General features: G+C 39.7%; 2 protein-coding genes across 3 annotated transcripts in view; both read right to left on the bottom strand.

The window, feature by feature from the left end:
• The window catches only part of LOC137287596 (adhesion G protein-coupled receptor L4-like), a 46,232-nt gene extending 39,997 nt beyond the window's left edge, over positions 1–6,235 (bottom strand). Inside the window, exon 1 of one of the 2 annotated variants that reach the window (XM_067819968.1) lies at positions 6,127–6,235. The gene's annotated coding sequence lies outside the window, so the exon portion shown is untranslated. The remainder of the gene's footprint in view (positions 1–6,126) is intronic. The other variant, XM_067819969.1, reaches the window with a different exon arrangement.
• A 10,173-nt stretch (positions 6,236–16,408) lies between these two features.
• LOC137287848 (adhesion G protein-coupled receptor B1-like) overlaps positions 16,409–20,990 on the bottom strand; it is a 33,682-nt gene continuing 29,100 nt past the window's right edge. The window contains exons 24-29 of the mRNA XM_067820230.1: positions 20,642–20,768; positions 19,986–20,027; positions 17,990–18,079; positions 17,792–17,828; positions 16,842–17,008; positions 16,409–16,567 (exon numbers count right to left, since the gene is read on the bottom strand). Coding sequence (XP_067676331.1) covers positions 16,409–16,567; positions 16,842–17,008; positions 17,792–17,828; positions 17,990–18,079; positions 19,986–20,027; positions 20,642–20,768 — 622 coding nt within the window. The remainder of the gene's footprint in view (positions 16,568–16,841; positions 17,009–17,791; positions 17,829–17,989; positions 18,080–19,985; positions 20,028–20,641; positions 20,769–20,990) is intronic.

The following is a 20,990-nucleotide window of genomic DNA, read 5'->3' as shown; positions in this document are numbered from 1 at the left end:
CTTCTCCACTGCCCCGACATTCCACTGTTTAACAACATCTCCCACTGTCTGACATCTCAAACTGTTTGACATCTCCACTGTCTAACAACATCCCCCCTGCCCCGACAAAATCTCCACTATCTGACAACAAGAACTACCGCCTCGCGATTAATCTGCTAACTTTGAAGAAAGGATTTCATTTCCAGTATTTGCAAGTGTGTATTGTTTCAGAGGTTATTCTTTCAAAATGTGTCCAGCTAAAAGTAACGAGTAGACCTGGTGCATTAGGAATAGGAGTGTCTAGGAGTCCTTTGAAATTCTTCTGAATTTGAAAAAGAAATTGAACTTTATAGGATTTTGTTTGTTTCTGTTACATGAGAAAAGGAGTTGGTGTAGAAGCAAAAACGCGTGAACAATTTTTCAAACTCTGTGAACTATAGAATATTTTTTTCACTACTTTATTCACATGTGTAGTTATATTCATCCTGCACAAAGATGAGACAGGATTGTGCAATTTGGTAAGTCACGGTGCAACAGGGATGTTGTATGTAATAGGAACTGTTTGCTCATGTGGCGATCTAGTTGGCTCTAATGTGGATCAACATATCTTTCAAGGTTGCAATGGAATTGGAACGGGAACATAATACTGCACACATACGTAAATGCACACACATACACGTGTATACATACGTACACATACACACATACACATACAAACATACATACATACATACATACATACATACATACATACATACATACATACATACATACATACATACATACATACATACATACATACATACATACATACATACATAGTGTGTGGATATACATATACATACATAGATATACATATACAGTATGGTTCAAAATTATTGAGAATAGCTAAAGCATTTCATATTATTAAACGAGAACAAATCAGATAAAATTGAATGTATTGTGAAAGTGAATAGACCTTTTCATGTTGTGTAGGTAACAATTTAATATTTTATCAAGTCTCCTTGAGCTTCACGGCACAGTCTAAGACGGGTAGGCATACTTCCTATCAGAGAGGTTAGTGTCTCGTGAGTTATGCTGTCCCAGTATCGGACCACTTCTCTCTTCATGTCTTCAATTTTTGTCAACCCCTTTTGATTCACACATTCCTTCATCATCCCCCAAATGTTCTCAATGGGATTTAAGTCAGGACTATATGCAGGAAATGGTAATGCAGTCACATTTTTCTCCTGAAACCACTGCTTGGCATGTTTTGCGGTGTGTTTAGGATCATTATCTTGCTGCAAAATCCAGTCATTTCCATAAAACACATGTGCACTTGGAAGCAGAAAATTATCTAATATGTTAATGTAGCGTTGACTTGTCAGATTTCCCTCAAACACACACAGCGGGGTCGTTCCTAATAAGGATATCCCTCCCCATACATGAAACTTTGGGCTGTATTTAGGTCGTCGATACAACGGTGCTGACGCAGACTTTGTCCAAAGTTTCACATTATTGGGATATACCCATATTGAGCTTTCATCAGTAAAAATCACATTTTCCCAGTCAAAGTTTTCATGTGCCAAACACGACTCAACACGCCTGTCTTTATGTTCTTGTTTCATGAGAGGAGAAGGAATTCCAGTCTTTTTCTCCCATCCAAGATCAATCAGATTTCTTCTAACTGTAGATTTTGATACAACTGTTGATCCCCTTTCTATCATTTCATACCTGATGTTGGAGATGCTTGCCTTTTGCTTTTTAGACGCTAAAATTCCCAGCCGGACGCGATCTGAGAAGTCCAATTTTCTGGGTCTCCCTGCTCCTTTCTGGTGCCCAAAATCCTTTCCCTCTTTAAAATTCTTCCTAATCCTATACACAGTAGAAAGAGGAGTTTCTGTTCTCTCTGCCAATGTATTTACATCATCAATTCCTTGATTACACAACTCAGAAATCAACCTTCTTTTATCTTCAACAGACATTGTTGACAGTGCTGGGGAAAATGACGTCTGCTACAAATTCAGGGGAGGTAACTCTAATTGTACTATACTCAGTAGGCCAAGAAGAGTTACCTCCCTTATACCATTACTTAGTTTTAAGTATCAGTGAATCAGTTGAGGTGTTAGGATAGCTCAAAGTAAGAAGAAAAATTCTCAATAATTATGAACCAGACTATATATAGGCTTGAGTAAGTACATTCAAATATTAACTGTAGAATACTTGTCTTCAAGTAAGTGAAATATGTCTTAGTTGTTTGACAGATAACATCACATATTAATAACAACGTTGTCTTCGTTTAGAAAGCAGACATAAGTTTGTTTTAGTTTTGGGATTTACTTTTTGTTTGTTTTTGTTGTTGTTGTTGTTGTTGTTGTTGTTGTTATCTGTTAATGTGTTACAAAAGCATTGGTGTAGAAACACAACTTCACAAGTTTCAGCTATATCTTTATTAAATCAAAGTATATTGAATATGTTTGACTGTATTTTCTTATGCATTGAAGCTGAAATCGTATTAGATCAACAGCTTTCTAAGCGTGAGTGGATGTAACACATGTTCTGCTGTAATACAAATAAAGTTTCGGTCATTCTGTCTTTGATAGTTGTTCTGTTGTTTAGTAATTGTAAATCATGGGATTTCAATCCAATGTAATATGATCATATCATAATAATGAATCTGCGCTCTGCGCTCTCCCTAGCCTCTCTCTTTGTTTCTCTCTCCCACTCTCTTTCTCTCTCTCTCTCTCTCTCTCTCTCTCTCTCTCTCTCTCTCTCGGGTGATTACACGATTTCTCAAAAATATATGACAAAAACAATACAGATATAACACTTCATTCGAAACATCATAATCAGCTTCATGGCCGTTTTTTCCTTGGCTCCTTCACACGTGGCTATTATCATCCTCGTCGTATGTGCCATTATCACCACCACCACCACCATCATCATCATCATCATCATCAAATGATGTAATGAAATCTATCCCGTTATATACTCCATATAATAACTGTTACTTGTCTTGTAAGAAATGTATAATATCATACATTATTATCATCCTCGTCAGAGCGTAGTTGCCCCGATCATCACCACCCTATGATACATTGTCATCTACCTCTTCCTCCTGCACCCCCTCGCCCCACCCCCACCCCTACACACACACACACACCCTTCCCCTGATGTGTATAAGTACATTGCTGTCATGGACCTCTACATGATCACACACCATCAAGTGGTGCCACTTCACTATGATGAATGTAACTTTATGTTTATGTTCAGTTCTTCCTGGTTGAGATATCTAATGTACACTACAAGCAAATGATAGTTTATATACAACGCTGAAAGGATGCACACCGAATGTACATATATACGTTCATACGAAACCAGTCATATCTGCCATTCCGAGAGAAGTGGTGTATTCTATTTCATTTACCATTAGTCTTACGTCAGAGCTCATACAACATGAATGGTCCAGTTTCATGTTACTTACAGGACAACCTCTACTCATTCAGCTTGCTTTAGGTAATATCATCTACCGTCCGTTTGAGTCAGAAACGGACCGATGAAATTCAAATTTTACTATTGTACAAAATTGCCACATAAATATAAATAGCACAGATGTTTATCATTTACTAATACCAAACAGCTTTCCGATATTTGAACATAGCTTAAAATGGTTTTACCTTTCGGCTTCAGCAAAGAGAAAACAGTACGCTTTAATCATTCATCATCATATTCATCAGACATGTGTATCCCGTCCAACGAGATAGTGGCTGTTCCGTTTCAGCGGTGTCGCCACGACAAATAACAACTTTTGCGTTTTCATTGATGATATGGGGTTTTTGTTTTTGTTGTTTTTGTTTTTTTTGTTTGTTTTTTTTTTTTTTTTTTGTTTTTGTTTTTTTTATGTTCTGGAGTCCAGAAAATTTCAAAAATAAGCAAGCTGTTGGGTATTACTAAATGATAAACATGTGTACTATTTATATTTATGTAGCAGCTTTGTACAATCAAACAATTTGCAATTCATCGGTTCGTTTCTGACTCAAACGAACTGTGACGGTGGATTTCTGAAGTACACAAGAACCTAATAAATGCGTGGTCCTTTTCGCCCAAGATTCGACCGCTTCCAAATGGGTGCTCATTTTGCTAATTTTGTGTCAAACGTGTGACATACATTACTAACAAGTATACTCGGCACATAAAGAAACTGTGCATACAAACGTTTAAGTCTAAATTTATCAAACCTCTGTGGACACATAAGGATTTAAACTCAGAGATTAGTGACATGTATCCAATATAGCTTGCCAAGGCTAACATCTGCACAATGTCATGAGCCACGTCCATGGTCCCTGGGGGAATGTCTCAAACGAAAAGTGGCTGCACATTTCTACTGCCATTGGAACACCATTTCTGCCCTGGTGAGACGTTACCACAACACAAATGACGTAACCGATCGGTCACGTTCTGGAGGTCAACGTCAAGACAGGATAAATGGATCAGGGTGACCACAGGTTTCAGAATCCAGTGATGACTGTCCGGACCATCCCAGGACTTTGCCGTATTCACTCCAAAACAGTTCGACAACGTTTACGTCATCACGGGATCAGACCACGACATCCCGCCATACGACCTATCCTGATACAACGTCATCGACAAGATCGCCGAATGTGGTGCCAAAATCATGTCCGCAGACCCTTGGTTTGGTGGAGAAATGTTTTTACAGATGAGTCTAGGTTTAATATTTTCTTTAATAGCCTATAGACGCGAGGGAAAACGTTATACACAGGCCTGTATCTTGGAGAGGAATCGCTTTGGTGCTGATGGTTCCGTTATGATTTGGGGTGGAATAACAGCACGCCAAAGAACTCCTTTGGTGATAGTTCAGGGCAACTTAACTGGTGTGGGCTACAGGGATCAGATTCTTCCACCCGTGGCAATTCCTTTTCTGCAACGTTATGGTCCTGGGTTAACATTCCAACAGGACAATGCTCGCCCTCATACGGCAAGGGTTGCTTGTTGTTTCTTGCAACACCACAACGTTGACTTACTGTCTTGGCTTGCAAATTCACCTGATCGCTCCTAGATACAGCATGTTTGGGACGAGACGGATCGACGTCTACGTCTATCTCATCCGCCAGATAACGCCTTTGACCTTGCAACAGAACTTCAGAGAATCTGGTGTGACATCCCACAAGCCTTCCTTGCACGTTTGATAGACTCTATGCGTCGTTGATCTCAATGCCGATGGTGGACATATCCGTTATTGAGCTTGTGCCATGGTCGTGTGACCCCTGTCCCGCTTGTGTACTCGTGACGTCATTCTGATTGACTTTTCAGTTGAAATTCTCCCGACTTGTTATGGCCTCATGATTCCTCCATTAAAGTTTGTATGTACCTTTGACACTGTTGTTGTACTTATCAACTGGGATAATATTTTTACAGTTTCTTTATGTGGCTAGTATATATTACGCACCAGCATTGTAACAGCATACAATAGTATATTTGCTTATTCCGCAAGAGAAAGACCGATCACTTCTGTCAGATGTTCTTGAAAACGCTTTAATTAACGCTTCTCGTTTCCTCAAAGCACCAATTTCAGGATGAGCCTCAACCGGAATTCCAACCCTCACACTGAGAGTGAAGCATAGCCTGTCTCACATTCAATGAACCGCATCATTGACCTTTATGCACAGTTTCTTATGCAATGCTATAGAGCCAGTAATAAACAAGTTTAGATTTCCTCAGATTCTGAATATCTCTACTCACTGGAGCTCCATTTCAATTTGAAAAGAAAATATATATATAGTCAGAGACTAAGCTTTAGTCTGCTTAAAGCACTAATCCAGCATACAACATCAGCCATCTAACCCACTCAGCCACGGCGGCTCCAACAAAAGACATTGTGTAAACGACCCGTGAACCTAAACCTGTTTGTCGTACACGGCAACTAAGGGGATCGGTCGGTCAGGCTCGCTGACGTGGCTGACACATGTCATAGTATCGTAACTGCGCAGATAATGCTCATTCTCTTGATCATTGGATTATTTACTGACCGACGCTATATAGCGATGATATTATGCAGCGTTACACGACAAACATACACACATACAAACAAGTGATAGTTCCTTAAACATGCATGCATCTTTTCAGTTAAACTAGGCAATTTTGTCTTACCAAGTCTGGAACTTTTCTGAAGTAAGCCGTTCAAAATGGAGGGTGTACATGAAATCTGTCGTCCATAAACTGCATAGCGCGTTGAGTGAAACTCTTGTCCTCTGTCATACAGGGAAGTGTTTTAAAGACATACGCGCTGTAACGTACACATCATCACTACTGGCTATGTCGCTTCCGGGATCCGTCGTTTGGGCAACTCCGTTTCCGACCACAGTTCGATCATACTGCGTACGAATTAAAAAGAATGGGTGGTCACTAAGGCCGGTATTACTCAATCAATCATCCGATTCAAATCACTTTTGAAGGACCAGGGGGAGTGGGCTCCTTTTCATTATGTATCAAGAATGTTATGTGAGAAACATAATTTTCTGTACAATGTGCCAATTCAAAGACATGATGTTAGTTAATAATCTTAATTGCCAGTTAACTATCCTGAGCAAAACAAAAAACAAATGGAAACCTCGCTTATTTCTGATAGCCTAAATCAACATATCACACGACGTGACATGAATGAATGAGTGAAGGTTTACGCCGCAATATCACATTGCACCTATGATGGGAATCGATATTGGCGCTTCTAAGCGAACGCTTTAACCACTTTGCTACCAAAATGCCTCTGGACGTGGCATTACATGCAATTAAAGTTTAGCTGGTGTATTGCCGGTCTCCAATAACAAACCGATGTGGCAGCAGGAAACAACATATCTCATGCTAAAACGTGGCCAACTGATATTCCACAACACTTGACCAAGAGGATGCTTCAGTAGTAATACACGACAAATGTTGATGACTTTCGTTAAATATCTTAACTGAAAATTTTAAATACGACCATAGACAAAAGGTTTATGCTGTAACATTGTATCTTCTTTTGCTTCCACAATACTTAATGATCATCCACGATTGTATTTACATGACGGCGGTATGTAAATTATCTGGTCTGGATCAGACAATCCAGTGATCAACATTGACTACTGATGTACCCAATTTGGACACGACATTCATCAGCGAGCCTGACTCCCTGATCCAGATGGCCGCCTCAGTCACGTCAAGTACAAACCCGGACCTCCAGGGTTCGGCGTTATCCGGAAGCCTAGTCATGCCGCATGCTGTAACTAAACTGATACACAAGAGATGGCGGCAGTCAGCTTTAGCACATGTCAGAGGCAGTGGCAATGTCGACTCCTTGGCAAACATGAGGGAGAAAACAGCCGGGACGAAGTAGTCCAACATGGAGGAGACGACTGTACACACTGTACACGAAGTAGTGAAACATGGACGAGGGCGAATGATGAACATATTATTATTATCAACAGCAGTTTGGAAACATAGACCTGGACGAATAATGAGCATATTATTATTATTATCAATAGCAGGTTGGAAACATGGAGGGGGCGAATAATGAACATATTATTATCAATAGCAGCTTGGAAACATAGACCTGGACGAATAATGAGCATATTATTATTATTATCAATAGCAGGTTGGAAACATGGAGGGGGCGAATAATGAACATATTATTATCAATAGCAGGTTAGAAACATGGACGGGGACGAATAATGAACATATCATTATTATTATCAATAGCAGGTTGGAAACATGGACGGGGACGAATAATAAACATGTAGCTGTTTCTTTATGAAATAAAAGCAATACAATGTACTTCAAGTTCTGCATAGTGTGATCAAAAACATCAAGCCATGATAATATTTAAGATGCTAGCATTTCAATGACAAGTTTCCGCTCCCACAATGCCAGTCAGTAAGACCATATAGGCCAAGGTCGACACAGTACAAATGTTCACCAGGATGAAGACCGAACGTATATGTTTACACGAAGAAGTGATAAGTGTCAGAGTAGGTGGTATGTAGTGTGTGTAGCGATATTAATAACTGGCGGGATATGAACCGTATAATGTATGTGAAAGACACATCCGGGATATGGACTCAACGAAGCTTAATCAGCTCAACGAAGAGACACTTTAACAAGTGAACACATTCGCCTTCTTAAAACAGTTAGGGAATGGAAGATTGCAATTTAACAGCTGACGTACCTCTCTCAGTACTTCACGTGAACAGATTCACACACTTCCAGCACTTAGTAAATGGAAGATTGTACTTTAACAACTGAATACCTAACAGATACTGAGTGAACAGATTCACTCTCTAAAGCAGTGAGTGATTGGAAAGATTGGCTCTTTCATCAATCTAAGATATTCCGACTCAGTAAAGTAAAAGTAGAATTTGACTAAATGAACATCTATACAAAAGCACGCAAAATACTTTTCAATTGTATGATTTTAATTTGCTCTGGTGTGTTACAAAGCCACACATACTGATTACAAGGCGAGTATTGCTCTTGTCTTCTGAGTGTCATGTGAGTGGTTTCAGCAGCAGAGAGCCTGGCGTCCATATACTGGCTCCAGCACTCCCTACACCGACAAACACGCGTGTGTCAGTACTGTCACCCGGGTAGACAAGGGAGTGAATGAGTTTACTTTTACGCGATTTACATGATTTGCGCTCGAGAAAAGAAGGACCGCTATTCTGAGAAGTGGGTGTTTGATCCTGAGAAGAGGGTGATTTGATCCAAGGAAGAGCTGATGATAATGAGAATAGGGTGATTTGATCCAAAAAAGGGCTATTGATAATGGGTACATGGTGATTTGATACTGAGAAGGGGATGATGATTCTGAGAAGGGAGTGATTTGATCATAAGAATGGGGTGATTTGATCATAAGAATGGTGTTATTTGATCATGAGAATGGGGTGATTTGATCCTGATAAGCGGGGTCATTTGAGTCTAGGGGGAGTTATCGTTTATAAAGTAACGTAACAGACGAAACGAATGGCTGAGCAAACACCAAGTAAACATTACAGCAATATAGCTGTCTGGGCACACATTGTACCCATCTGGGAGTTGAGCCTGGCTCTATAGTAAAGGAGGAGAATCTCAAAAGGGACCTAGAAATAGGATTCCGTAGCCTCCCCAGTACTGATTTGGTTTGACACTATTTTCAGTTAGCACGATGACTTGGGCTCATGAAAAGTCCGGTAATACTCTCAGATTGTGGTATCATTTTTTTCATGTTCAGCCATGTTCAATGCCAGTGTTCGATGCCCCACTTAAATAATATGTCTCACGCCAATTCTGAGATCCGTCGTTGGAATGTTGCCAAAAGCGGCATAAAACCACACTTACTCGCTGTTGTCAAACCAATCTACATCCGCGAGAAATCTGATTCCTGGTGCTTATACATGACTCATTTCTTTCAGATGCAGGAACCCTGGCACATTCTAGATTTGGCGTTGTGTCCCTCTAAACCCTACCACCTGGACTTTAGTACGCAGGCTTTCCGAGTTTTTGTCCCATGGTGGCTCCATAGTACGTCCGCTCTCCGCGTACCCCTCCGCCGACTGTAGGTCCGGTGCAAGGGCCTAAATGTACAGTCAGGATGGTTGTTACAGCAACCCAGCTAGTCTAGGGTTGGCACACTCTGTGGTCCCTGTCTTTTCAGCATCCCCAGTAAGCCCAATGCTGACTGCACTTGACTGGTTGATTTAGGTGGTAGTGTCCATAGGGCCCCCCTTCGTGCAGACCCTGTACGATGCTGGTAAAGCATTTCAATATTTCCGTTAAATATTTAGATTAAATTTTGTTTTCACGTCCCGACATATTTGTTTTGCATTTAAATCTTTGGGGATTGTCGAATAACCGAATGGTTAAAGCGTTTGCTCATGACGCTCCAAACAACCCTAATTCGATTTCCCATATGGGAATGATGTGTGAAGCATATGTTTGTTCTTTCTCACCGTGATATAGCTGGATTGTTGCTAAAAGCGGTGTGAAAACAACACTCATGCAGTCTTAATATATGTGGGAAGTTTAAATGATGTAGAATACTATTTACCTTTATAAGTAGAACTGTCGCCCACGGAAGCAACTGTTTTGAATCAAACGATCTTTTAAAGAAAACAAGAAATGCCTCCTTGTTTTCAATTGCGTCTCCAGCCAAGTCACAACTTGCGTTTCATATTTGAGCTTTTTTCTCGTGGAGGCATATATTTTGTCTTAATACACACAATACCAATGATGTAAAATATGTTTACCTTTATTATTGGATGCCATCGTCCTGGTGACGGAAAGGGACCCTGAAGTCTGCCAGAGGCAGGATGACTGCCAAGAAGACAAATCCATGGACAGAAGTGGATCAAGGATTCTTCAGGAGCAGCAGGATGTGGATGTTTTACTATTCGTACATTTTTTGACAATGTACTATGCGTGTCTACTACTGTAAACCCTCCAGTGGAATAGGTAGTGCTGCATACGTTGAGGTAACACGGTTCCAGAGGATTTTTATCTCATTTTTTTTTAGCTCTGGTTTTACGTGTCGGCCTCAGTTACCTTTGACCTTGTTCAAATCTCAATTAGGTCAATTTAGACACACATTCTGCAATGTTGGTGTTTATATGTGTTTATGATTTGGTAGTGTTCCATGTATGGAATAATGACATTAACAAACGTAATCCGCACAGGTCCAAGTGTACTTGTTTGTTTTCTTGTTTTGTTTTTGAAAGTTGTGAACTCGAGAAGAATTGTTTTGATAAGAATGAAGATTTTTATGGATATCAACTTCTTTATTATGAGAACACAACGTTTCGGAGTTAATGCTTACTCCTTCTTCAGGTGAATGAGAATGGGGTACAGAGCTATATTTATTAGGTAAAACAATAACAAAGTAACAGGTGGAATGAATTAACGAAAGCTGGAAGCCAGTATAAACAAGCACCGATAGGAAGCCGACAGTTATAATAACAATGATGGAAGCCAATGGTAATACATTACAGATGATAGGATATGTTTACATAACACAGATAGGGGATAAGGACAATGTACATGATTGGGCATAAGGATGGAAGCCAGTGGTGATACATTACGCATGATAGGATGATGTTTACATAACACATGATTGGGGATTAAGGATGATGTACATGATTTACATGAGGGTTGATGAACATGATTACATGAGGGTTGATGACGTACAAACACAAGTTGATAAGGATGTTCACGGGTAGATTTTCTATACATTGGCACACTGTTGTGTCAAAACTAATGACTTACATAGATAGAATGTACACAGATAGATAAGATTAATTTATCAATAAGTCCCAGGCACTTGGTAAGTACACTCCTTGGTCACGGTTGATTGCTGGTTTCTGTCTCCGGATATCGATGGCCTCTTGTAGTTTCCTTTGGCGCCAGTTGTTGTTGTTGTTGTTGGTAGATCGTATCCTAGTGTCCTCCCATCGAATTGAATGTCCAGGGTTCTTGAGAATGCGTTCAGAGATGACCGATTTCTGGTCGAGTCTGCTGACGGAGGTCTGGTGTTCCTTCATTCTGGTGTTGATTGGTCTCAGCGTTTCTCCAATGTATAGGTCGCCACAGTTGCAAGGGATCTGGTAGATGCATCCTCTCGGGTTAGGGTGTTTACAGCTAGGTCCTTTACCGTTGGCTTTTAGGTAGGTTTTGATGGTCTTGCCGCTGGAGAAGGTGACATCGATGCCGGATTTGGTCTTGATGAGGCATGATATCTGATGACTGATGGGGCCAAGGTAGGGTATGGTTACTCTGATGGGTGATGGAGAAGGCTTGAGGCGGGGTTCTCGGTCCTTGAGGGTCTTGTTGATGGTGGCTGTGACAAGTTGGGCAGGGTAACCGTTGAGTGTAGGGAATGTCTTTCTGAGGTGGTCCAGTTCATTGTTTAGGGCATCAGGATGGCAGAGGGCTTACTATAATATCTACAAACCAGAACTTATAATACAAAAGCCTATCAACATTACCAGTTCACATCGCACAGACTTTTAGCTCAATGTATGTACCAAATATTCCAGTGATGCCTGTAGATGAGACAAGCCATTAAATGAAAAGCTCCCAACATCCAACAGTTTAAAATATCACTGAGCAAGTAAACTACCAAGTGCATGTTTGGAAACAGTGTCAACAGCTAATCATATTCCTTCACCAGTTGACCATGGTTGGAGCATTTGTGATGGGCAGCTTATGACTTTTTTGGTGTACTGATGTCCAGATATTCTCCTCCCCGTGGATCGGTTGAACTAACATCGTGTAAATGCAATAAAGTCAGTATGCCAGCAGAGATCTATGTAAATGCAGACAGACTGATTCAATGTGCACTGACACATGTCTTTTTGTATGGCAGGTGATTGTTGCCAGAACAGCTTTGGCTTGAAGATGACTCCAATTCTGACATAATGTAACATATGATATGAAAGAAAGCGAAGAGGAGAGTTAATCGTAAGCTTCTCAATGTATCAAAAGTGATATCAGAGTTATCTGACAGACCACTTTGAATAGCTACAACAAGAGCTTGGACGCAGTTATCGACCGTGAAGCTCAGTCTTCTAATACTTTGGATAATGTTATTTCATCAAATATTTTAGGAATGTGAAGCTTTTATTAACCATAACATTGAACAGGACCGAAGTTATCATTTCTCATTTAAGGGAGCACTTTAAAAGAGTGTTATACATCAATTCGTTTATGCAAAAAAGTAACCTGTAAAAAGATTATAGGGGGCATGCTTCCCCGACCCTGTACAGCCAGAGCTAGACTCCGTTATCGACCTAGAAGCATAGTTTTCTAACTCTTTGGATAAGGTTATTTCATCAACTATTTTGGGCAAATGACGCTTTCATAAACCATACCATTGACATTTTGTTCTTTTTCGATACCGTATAAAACATTTGACATCATTTCGACAATCGTACAATGAAAGTACAGTTTCTCAACCTTTTTGAAGAGTACATATTATAAAGCATTACATATTTTCGATGACAGTGTCTCGTTGTTTGTTTTGGTTCCATATTGATCCAATTGATGACATAAAAATACTAAAAGAGAACATAACATAATTTAACCCTGTCGCATAGTAACAATATCTGAGACGATCTGATACGTGACCATCGCTGTCAGTCCTACAGATACTGACATACAAAATATACAAAGAAATCCTTAATTTCACCCGGTCGCAAATTTACAATATCGGCGACGATCTGATACGTGACCATCGCTGTCTGTCCTACTGATACTGACATACAAAATACATAAAGACAACATGCCTTAATTTATTTATACCTTCACATGCTCACAATATCGGTGACGATCGCTGTCCGTCCTAATAATACGGACATAAGATACAGAAAGACAAAATACCTTCATTTAACCCTGTCGCACGTTAACAACATCTGTGAGATTTCATACCTATAAGTGGCTGTCTGTACCACTCTAGGCCACCCGGTAATCCTTGGCTCAGTGATGACAATGCTGTTATGTCACTGAACCCATTCACTGTAGGCCACCCGGTAATTCTTGGCTCAGTGATGACAATGCCTTTATGTCACAGACCCAGTTCACTGTAGGCCACCCTGTTATCCTTGGTTCAGTGATGACAATGCCTTTATGTCACAGACCCAGTTCACTGTAGGCCACCCTGTTATCCTTGGCTCAGTGATGACAATGCCTTTATGTCACAGACCCAGTTCACTGTAGGCCACCCTGTTATCCTTGGTTCAGTGATGACAATGCCTTTATGTCACAGAACCCGTTCACTATACACCACCTAGTCATCCTTGGCTCAAAGATGGCAATGCAGCCATGCCACTGAAAGGATTCATTGTATGCCACCCGATCATCATTGAAAACCGCTTCAATGGAGGTCTCTGTGTAACCAAGAGAAGCAATGAACTCAGGGTCAATATTGAGATTCAAGTCTCAATCATCTGCGTTAGTGGTATAACGTCACAGAATTCATTATGTGTAGGTCCAACTCTTGTCAGTGTTCTATTCTCACACCTGACAGGTAAGTAAAGGTCGTCACGCGATTGTGTTTTGCGGTGGTTAATATCTTGCTTAAGAAATAAACATTGCATTTAGCGAGCCTTGGGGAGCTAAAAACATAGTGTTTATTCCTAATGCAGGATATTAACCATCCCCAAACACACGAATGTGATAACCTGTTTATCATACAATGGCATTCATACTTTATAATTTTTTTAAAAATGCCATTTCATTTGCCACAGATCATGATTCATTTGCAGTCTGGACTGATGTTGGTATCATCGTAAGCCTATAAATGTCTATGTCAGGTTTGTAATCTATTCTATCTATCATAAGCAGGCATGACTTTTCAAAGCACTTACAGTACCGTAGCCACGGCCGTCAGTCCGTAAACAGCCGCCGACCCTAGACGCCATGTTTGTGTACTCTGTGAAGTAGTCCCTAAAATTTCCATATGACCTCTCTAACTTGCATCGATATCCATATATGACCCCAAATGATACCGAAAATATCAGTTGGCTTTATCCAGGCGAGAACACGATCCACTGTATTATAATGTAATCATACTGCTATAGATCATGACAATTCAAAATTAGAAAATGTAGATAGCATATTACTATTGATATTGACCATGTTACAAAGATGAGCATCTTGACACAACTGAAGCTAGGTATGTGTAGGCTGTGGCCTACAGCTTCAGTGGCAACAGCTTCACAAATACATGTCGGCCCGTGAAGCTGGAATATTGCTGGGTGCGGCGTAAAACTATACTCACTCACTCACAAATACATGTCAGTATGGAGCAATGGAATCCTCTTTTAAGTTACTCACATTACGTACTTGAGTAAGTTCGTGAAGGCCGTTCTTAGAAGGTTACCGAGAGGGCATGGTTTACGCCGTTCTTAGCAATATTCCAGCAATGCGAGCTTCACACCTTGTTTCCATGTGAGGAATCAAACCCGGGTCTTCGGTGTGAAGAGCCAACGCTTTAACCACTAGGCAATCCTACCGTCCCGTTCTGAGAAAGGGGTCCAGCAAAGCTTAAACTGAGTGCTTATATATTTAGTGCCACATAAATGATAACATCAGTATATTGAGCAGTGATTCATTTACTCCACGTCACAAACAAATATCCAGACATAAATACTAGTATGTATATATGGCTTAAAGCTGTACATCTGACTATATAAAACATGGGTTTTTTCAAGTAGAGAATGGAAAAGAGATACATTTATTGTGATATTATATTATTGCACAAAACACAAGATTATCGAATTTACACAAACAAAACTTGAGTCATGAACAGTTTCAATTTGTTTAAAAGTTCTTTTTCCCCATCATTATTGTGATTAAACACAAAATGTTGCTGACACATGTGTTTTATCTAGGAACATTTTTCTAAGACGGTATGACACAGCAAATGGTATTCAATGAAAACACGTTTATGATAATCTGTTGGCAAAAAAGGTGTACACATGAAAACTGGATTTTGCTAAAACATTTACATATGAGTATAACATTTACATATAACTACTTGAAACATTGCCAGAAAAAACATTGCCTGCAATCGTCTGTGTTATCCGGATGAAATACGTCACCAGCGAGTAAGAGCTTTTGTCTCAGGTTGATGTTCTCATATAGCACAGCAACCCTGGCACGTTTCACGAATACAAAATTGTGACCGTAACAGCTTGCCATAGAGATGACCTTGCTGCTTCATATTACAACATTTTCTCATATTGGTAAGTCAGGTGTAATCCTGTATTCTAGTAGATATACTGGACAAAACAAATTAGGGATATATGTAAATTATGAATAATGGCCATTGACACACTGATAACATACCAATCATAAAAATACCCAGTATACATTTCATGGCTTAGCAACCATGAACTTTAGTGATTATTTTTATTTACTAATCATGTCAATGTCACAATGACAGTTATACTTTGTCATATTAATTTATTATGTATGTGACACTCCATGTTGGCAGTGGCAGTAGTAACCTGCACGTAGTTTCCCTAATAACTGGTTAATGACACGTCTCTTTGCAAATTTACAAAATACAAGTGAGAACACCACACCAGTGGTCGTGATTTAATCAAGTGACATTTGTGTGCTTGTTCAAGTTTAGCCACCAAGAAAAGTAACACCGGTAAGTGTTTTTTGTCCGTCAGTTTACATGAACCGACTTTGTTCGGTATGAGGTGGTCTGGGTTTGTGTCCGGGATGCATAATGGCGTTGACTGAGTATTTACTACGGCTGTCAACATCATTATACACAAGAAACTATGTGTTTGTAGGTTATCCAATAATGCTCTGTAAAAATATCACAAAGTTTAACTTTTGAGCACCACTGAAGCCGTCATGCACCATAGTCTGCGGTCAAAAGAGGAACGTTTCTCCCAGTGTTGTGAAGGATCTCTGTCTATAGGTGAGTGTTGAATGAAGGTCTGGAAATCTTTAAAATGGATGTATATGGTTCGTCTTCAACATCAGTGTTTATGTAAACAGGATTCATGTACATTGGACCTGTTGGGTAGTCTGGCAAACAGTTGTCCGTGTCCCCGGAACTCTCTGAATAATCCTGGAAATATATCAGTCATTACTGAATTAGGAAAGGTGTTATAGTGAGAGTCAGGTTAAGTCATTGGAAGGGAATGGTTTCATATCAAGGGACGCAACTCGATTCCCTAAATGGGTGCAACGTGTGAAGCCCATGCGTTATGTCCCGCGCCTTAATGTTGCTAATCTGTTACTAAAAGGGTCGTAAAACTAAAATCACTCATGTAGACGCAGGCAGTTGTCATTTACCCGTAATATTGCCGACTGAGTCGTTATGCAAAAAAAATTAAACAAACCTGACTTGGCACCCTCTTTAACTCTCGTCGCACCTTCGGACGGGGGAGGTACGCGTCGTTGTTATACGCAGCTCTCTGCCACACGTCATTGTCTTGCAACATCATCTCCAATCTTGATGACGGTGCCTTGTCAGATGGGTCGTCGGAATCGTAGTCGGTAGGAATCTCTAGCAAACATTCAAAGAAACAAAACAGCTATGCTGAGTAGAATAATAAGGCAACGCAATTACAACGAAACGTTGTTAGGTAGAACAACATATCGGAATCTTAATGCTGATAAACCTTACCGATCCACAATGAACGTAATGCATGCTATCCATAAGATCTGCATTCCTCTTATTTCAAAAATTATTTGATCATCCCACATATTACTGAGTGTCAATATGATGGACTCCTCTGCACTCCTCTTATCTCAAACACATATTTGATCATCCCATCTATTTACTGAGCGTCAATATGATGCACTCCTCTGCACTCCTCTTATCTCAAACAAATATTTGATCATCCCACCTATTTACTGAGCGTCAATATGATGCACTCCTCTTATCTCAAACACATATTTGATCATCCCACCTATTTACTGAGTGTCAATATGATGCACTCCTTGGCACTCCTCTTATCTCAAAAAATATTTGATCATCCCACCTATTACTGAGTGTCAATATCATGCTTAGAAACCTAACTGCCATTCTGTCCGTCTTTTGCAGTTTTGACGGCGTAGTTCGGAGCTTATACACCCATGTTCTAGGTAAACGACAACTGGATATGTGAGTGTGAATGAGTCAGTGCCGAAGACAAGGGTTCGATTTCCCACATAACTGCAAAGTGTAAAGTCTTCTTGTATCCTCCGCAGTAAATGTGCTGGAATATTGCCAAAACCAGCGTAAACCTCACTCATCCATTCACTATAGAGAAACAGATTCTGTTCTCAAAGACGTGAATCCAATTACCTGTCATATCTTCTTGATGCTTCTTCTTTTCTTCATACTTAAAAAGAAGATCACAATATGACTGCAATAGATTGCTCAACACTTGTTAATTTAAAAAATTGAGAATGTTTTTTTCACTTGACCCAACTGCCATTCCTGAATCAGAAAACGATTGAAATTGTTCCGAAATTGATTTTTTGTAATAAGTACACGACCTACCTTCCAGTTATTCCGCGAATCAGGAAGTGATTTGGATGTTGTTTTGTTTGTGTCATAGCGGGCTTTTGCCTTTCGTATGCCGTCGATTATCTGAAAAATCATCATACCCAATGTTCTAAAAACACCACAGATGATACTTACACACATACACCATATCTGATGCTTACAAACATACATATTATACATGTTAATTACAAACATATATCATATTTACACATCATAATTACAAACATATATATGATATTTGCATAAATATATTATGTATGGTACTCACATACACACAACATAGATGACTCATACATACATTACAAATGTTACTAACGTACATACAGTGTTCCCAGAAATTAATGAGAAAATCTTTGCTTTTTTTCTAATGATGTTAAGATTGGAAAAAGGGCTTAAACTATGCACTAAGCATACTAAATATGGGAGACAACTCTTGAAGGCTTAGAAGGCAGCTCATTACGTCAAGAGTTATCTCCCTTGTCTGAGCAGACGGTTTCCTGTGTTGACATGGCAGAATTTACAGCAAGAGAGAAAAGAAAGCTCATTCTAGATGATTTTGAAAGGGGTGAGGCTGATGCTAAAGTGTTAGCTTGTAGACATGGTATTCCTCTGTCTACAGTATACAGAACTTTGAAGAATATTCAAATAGGAACCGGGATAGAGCACAAAGCAGGGGCAGGTCGGCCTAGGAAATTCAGTGTTGTGGATCGCCGAAGACTTGGGCAGATTGTGAGTAGGGGCAAATTGAAAAGTGTTGAGAACATCAGAAATGAAATGATTAGCAGAGGAAGTCCTCAGGTATGCAATGAAACAGTTAGGCAGGAATTACAGAGACTTAGTTGGGTGAAAAAACGTGGAATTCCCTCGCCGTTGATGAAAGATGCACTAAAGGAAAAACGTTTAAACTGGTGTCGGGCTCATGAAAATCAAGATTGCGATAATGTTTTCTTTTCGGATGAAAGTTCTGTTTGGCTTTTCCCTAATTGTGTGAAAATTTGGACCAAAGATACTGTCAAACCTATCTACCAGCGACCAAAACATTTTCAGTTTCACATGTGGGGTGGCATATCGGCTCGCGGAGTGACGCCATTGTGTGTTTTCACGGGAAAGTTGACAAAAGAAAGATACGTTGACATTCTAAATGGTCACCTTCTTCCGATAGCACAAACATTGTATGAAGATGATTGGATTTTCCAGCATGATAATGACCCAAAACACACTGCGCGCTACACAAAACAGTGGTTGTCGGGCGAAAATGTTCAAGTTTTAGACTGGCCCAGTTACAGTCCAGACCTAAACCCAAGTGAGAATGTGTGGGGAGTCATGAAGGACAGAATAAACCAAAAGGGACTGAGAAATATTGAAGATATGAAGGCCGAGGTGGTCCAATATTGGGATACCCTGTCACACGATTACCTACAAACTTTGATGGGTAGTACTAGTGTGCCTAGGCGTATTCAGGCATGCATTGCTGAGCGAGGAGGTCTAACAAAGTACTAAAACAAGACTGAGACTGTAAAAGGATGATGTTTTAACATGTTTATGTAAGTAAAATGCCAGAAGTTAATAAACGTAATGAGTTACATGACGCAACATGATTCTCAATAATTTCTGGGAATACTATACATCATACTTGATACTTAGATAAATCATATATGACAATTTACATGCATTCAACTTTGAAAAAAATATCATATTTCATATTTACATCTACACATCATATGTGATGCTTTCATGTCATTCGTATATTATCCATGAAACTTCCACATCATAAGTACTGCTTTCTTACTGTCTTGTCTCTAAAATGAACATATTTCATTTTACAAAAGCTACGGAATTATGTCCATATATAAGTGATCGAGGTTGTCTTGGTTTTCAGACCGCGCTGCATGTTCCGGACATATATGACCTGACTTGGGTATATATATTTCAGGGTCTGTATGAAATATATTCATGAATGGAATAAATTATTCTGAATAGCCATACTTACAGCTCTGTTGAAAAGGCAGTGCATAATAAATATCAGGAACCCCTGAAATAAATACTTTTCCATTCCATATAAACATTTATACCACCATTGACAGTAATATATTTGCATAACAGACGAAAAGGTGACAAAAACGGGCACCACCAAATTATCTTCGTAATGGTAACCAAATGTTTATATATATTCACTTGGAAAGACATTTCGTGGGAAAAAAACACTGTTATGGAAAATTAGCGATACCCACTTTTACATACAGAAAACTAAGGGTCAGTGAGTACGTGTGATTTTACTTCACTTATTGCAAATTAGTGATATCACGGCTGGGAACACGAGAGATGGGCTTCACGCTTTGTACTCATGTGCCCATCCCTGGTATTCTACGTGATGAGCGAACACTGTTTCGAACTGGTCTTCAGCAAACCTTGCTTGTCGTTAAAAGCAAATACCAGGATCTGGAGATCGGTCCTGTAGGCATTGTTGACACATGTTATCGTTTTACGGTTGCATAAATCAATCCTCATGATGTTCATCACTGGTTTGTCTAGTCTAGATTTGATTATTTACAGACCGCCATACAGCTGGAATACTGCTGAGTGCGGAGTTGAACAAGAATCAGTTTATCAACTGAACATAAATTGTAAAAACATAAGCTACATTACCTGCAGGGAATTGAAGCTGGCAAAGAGATATTGGAAGATTACTGTGTAGTCGTTGATTGCCAGAACGCCAAACACCCACGTGACACCAAGAACTGGCATGAGAACACACAGACTTCGAACAGTTGTTCTGAAAGACAAAACACGGGGTTTTATGAGAGGTAGTCACGTAATACAGATAGCCGTGTTGTCTCACAGGATCAAAACATCCCATTGCCCAATGCCAGGAGCAAGTGAAATTTCAACTGGGTCGAGTAACTTCGGCTGATGTTACATGTCCGCCGGATAATGCTTTGTTCAGAGGTCAGTAACTTACAAGTCTTGCCATAAGTTTATCAGGTTAAATATGAGC

The sequence above is a fragment of the Haliotis asinina genome, chromosome 6 (genome assembly GCF_037392515.1).
Source record: "Haliotis asinina isolate JCU_RB_2024 chromosome 6, JCU_Hal_asi_v2, whole genome shotgun sequence".
Taxonomy (NCBI): Eukaryota; Metazoa; Mollusca; class Gastropoda; order Lepetellida; family Haliotidae; genus Haliotis; species Haliotis asinina.
Note: the sequence above shows the minus strand (reverse complement) of the source record. Positions and strands in the feature narration are given on the sequence as shown.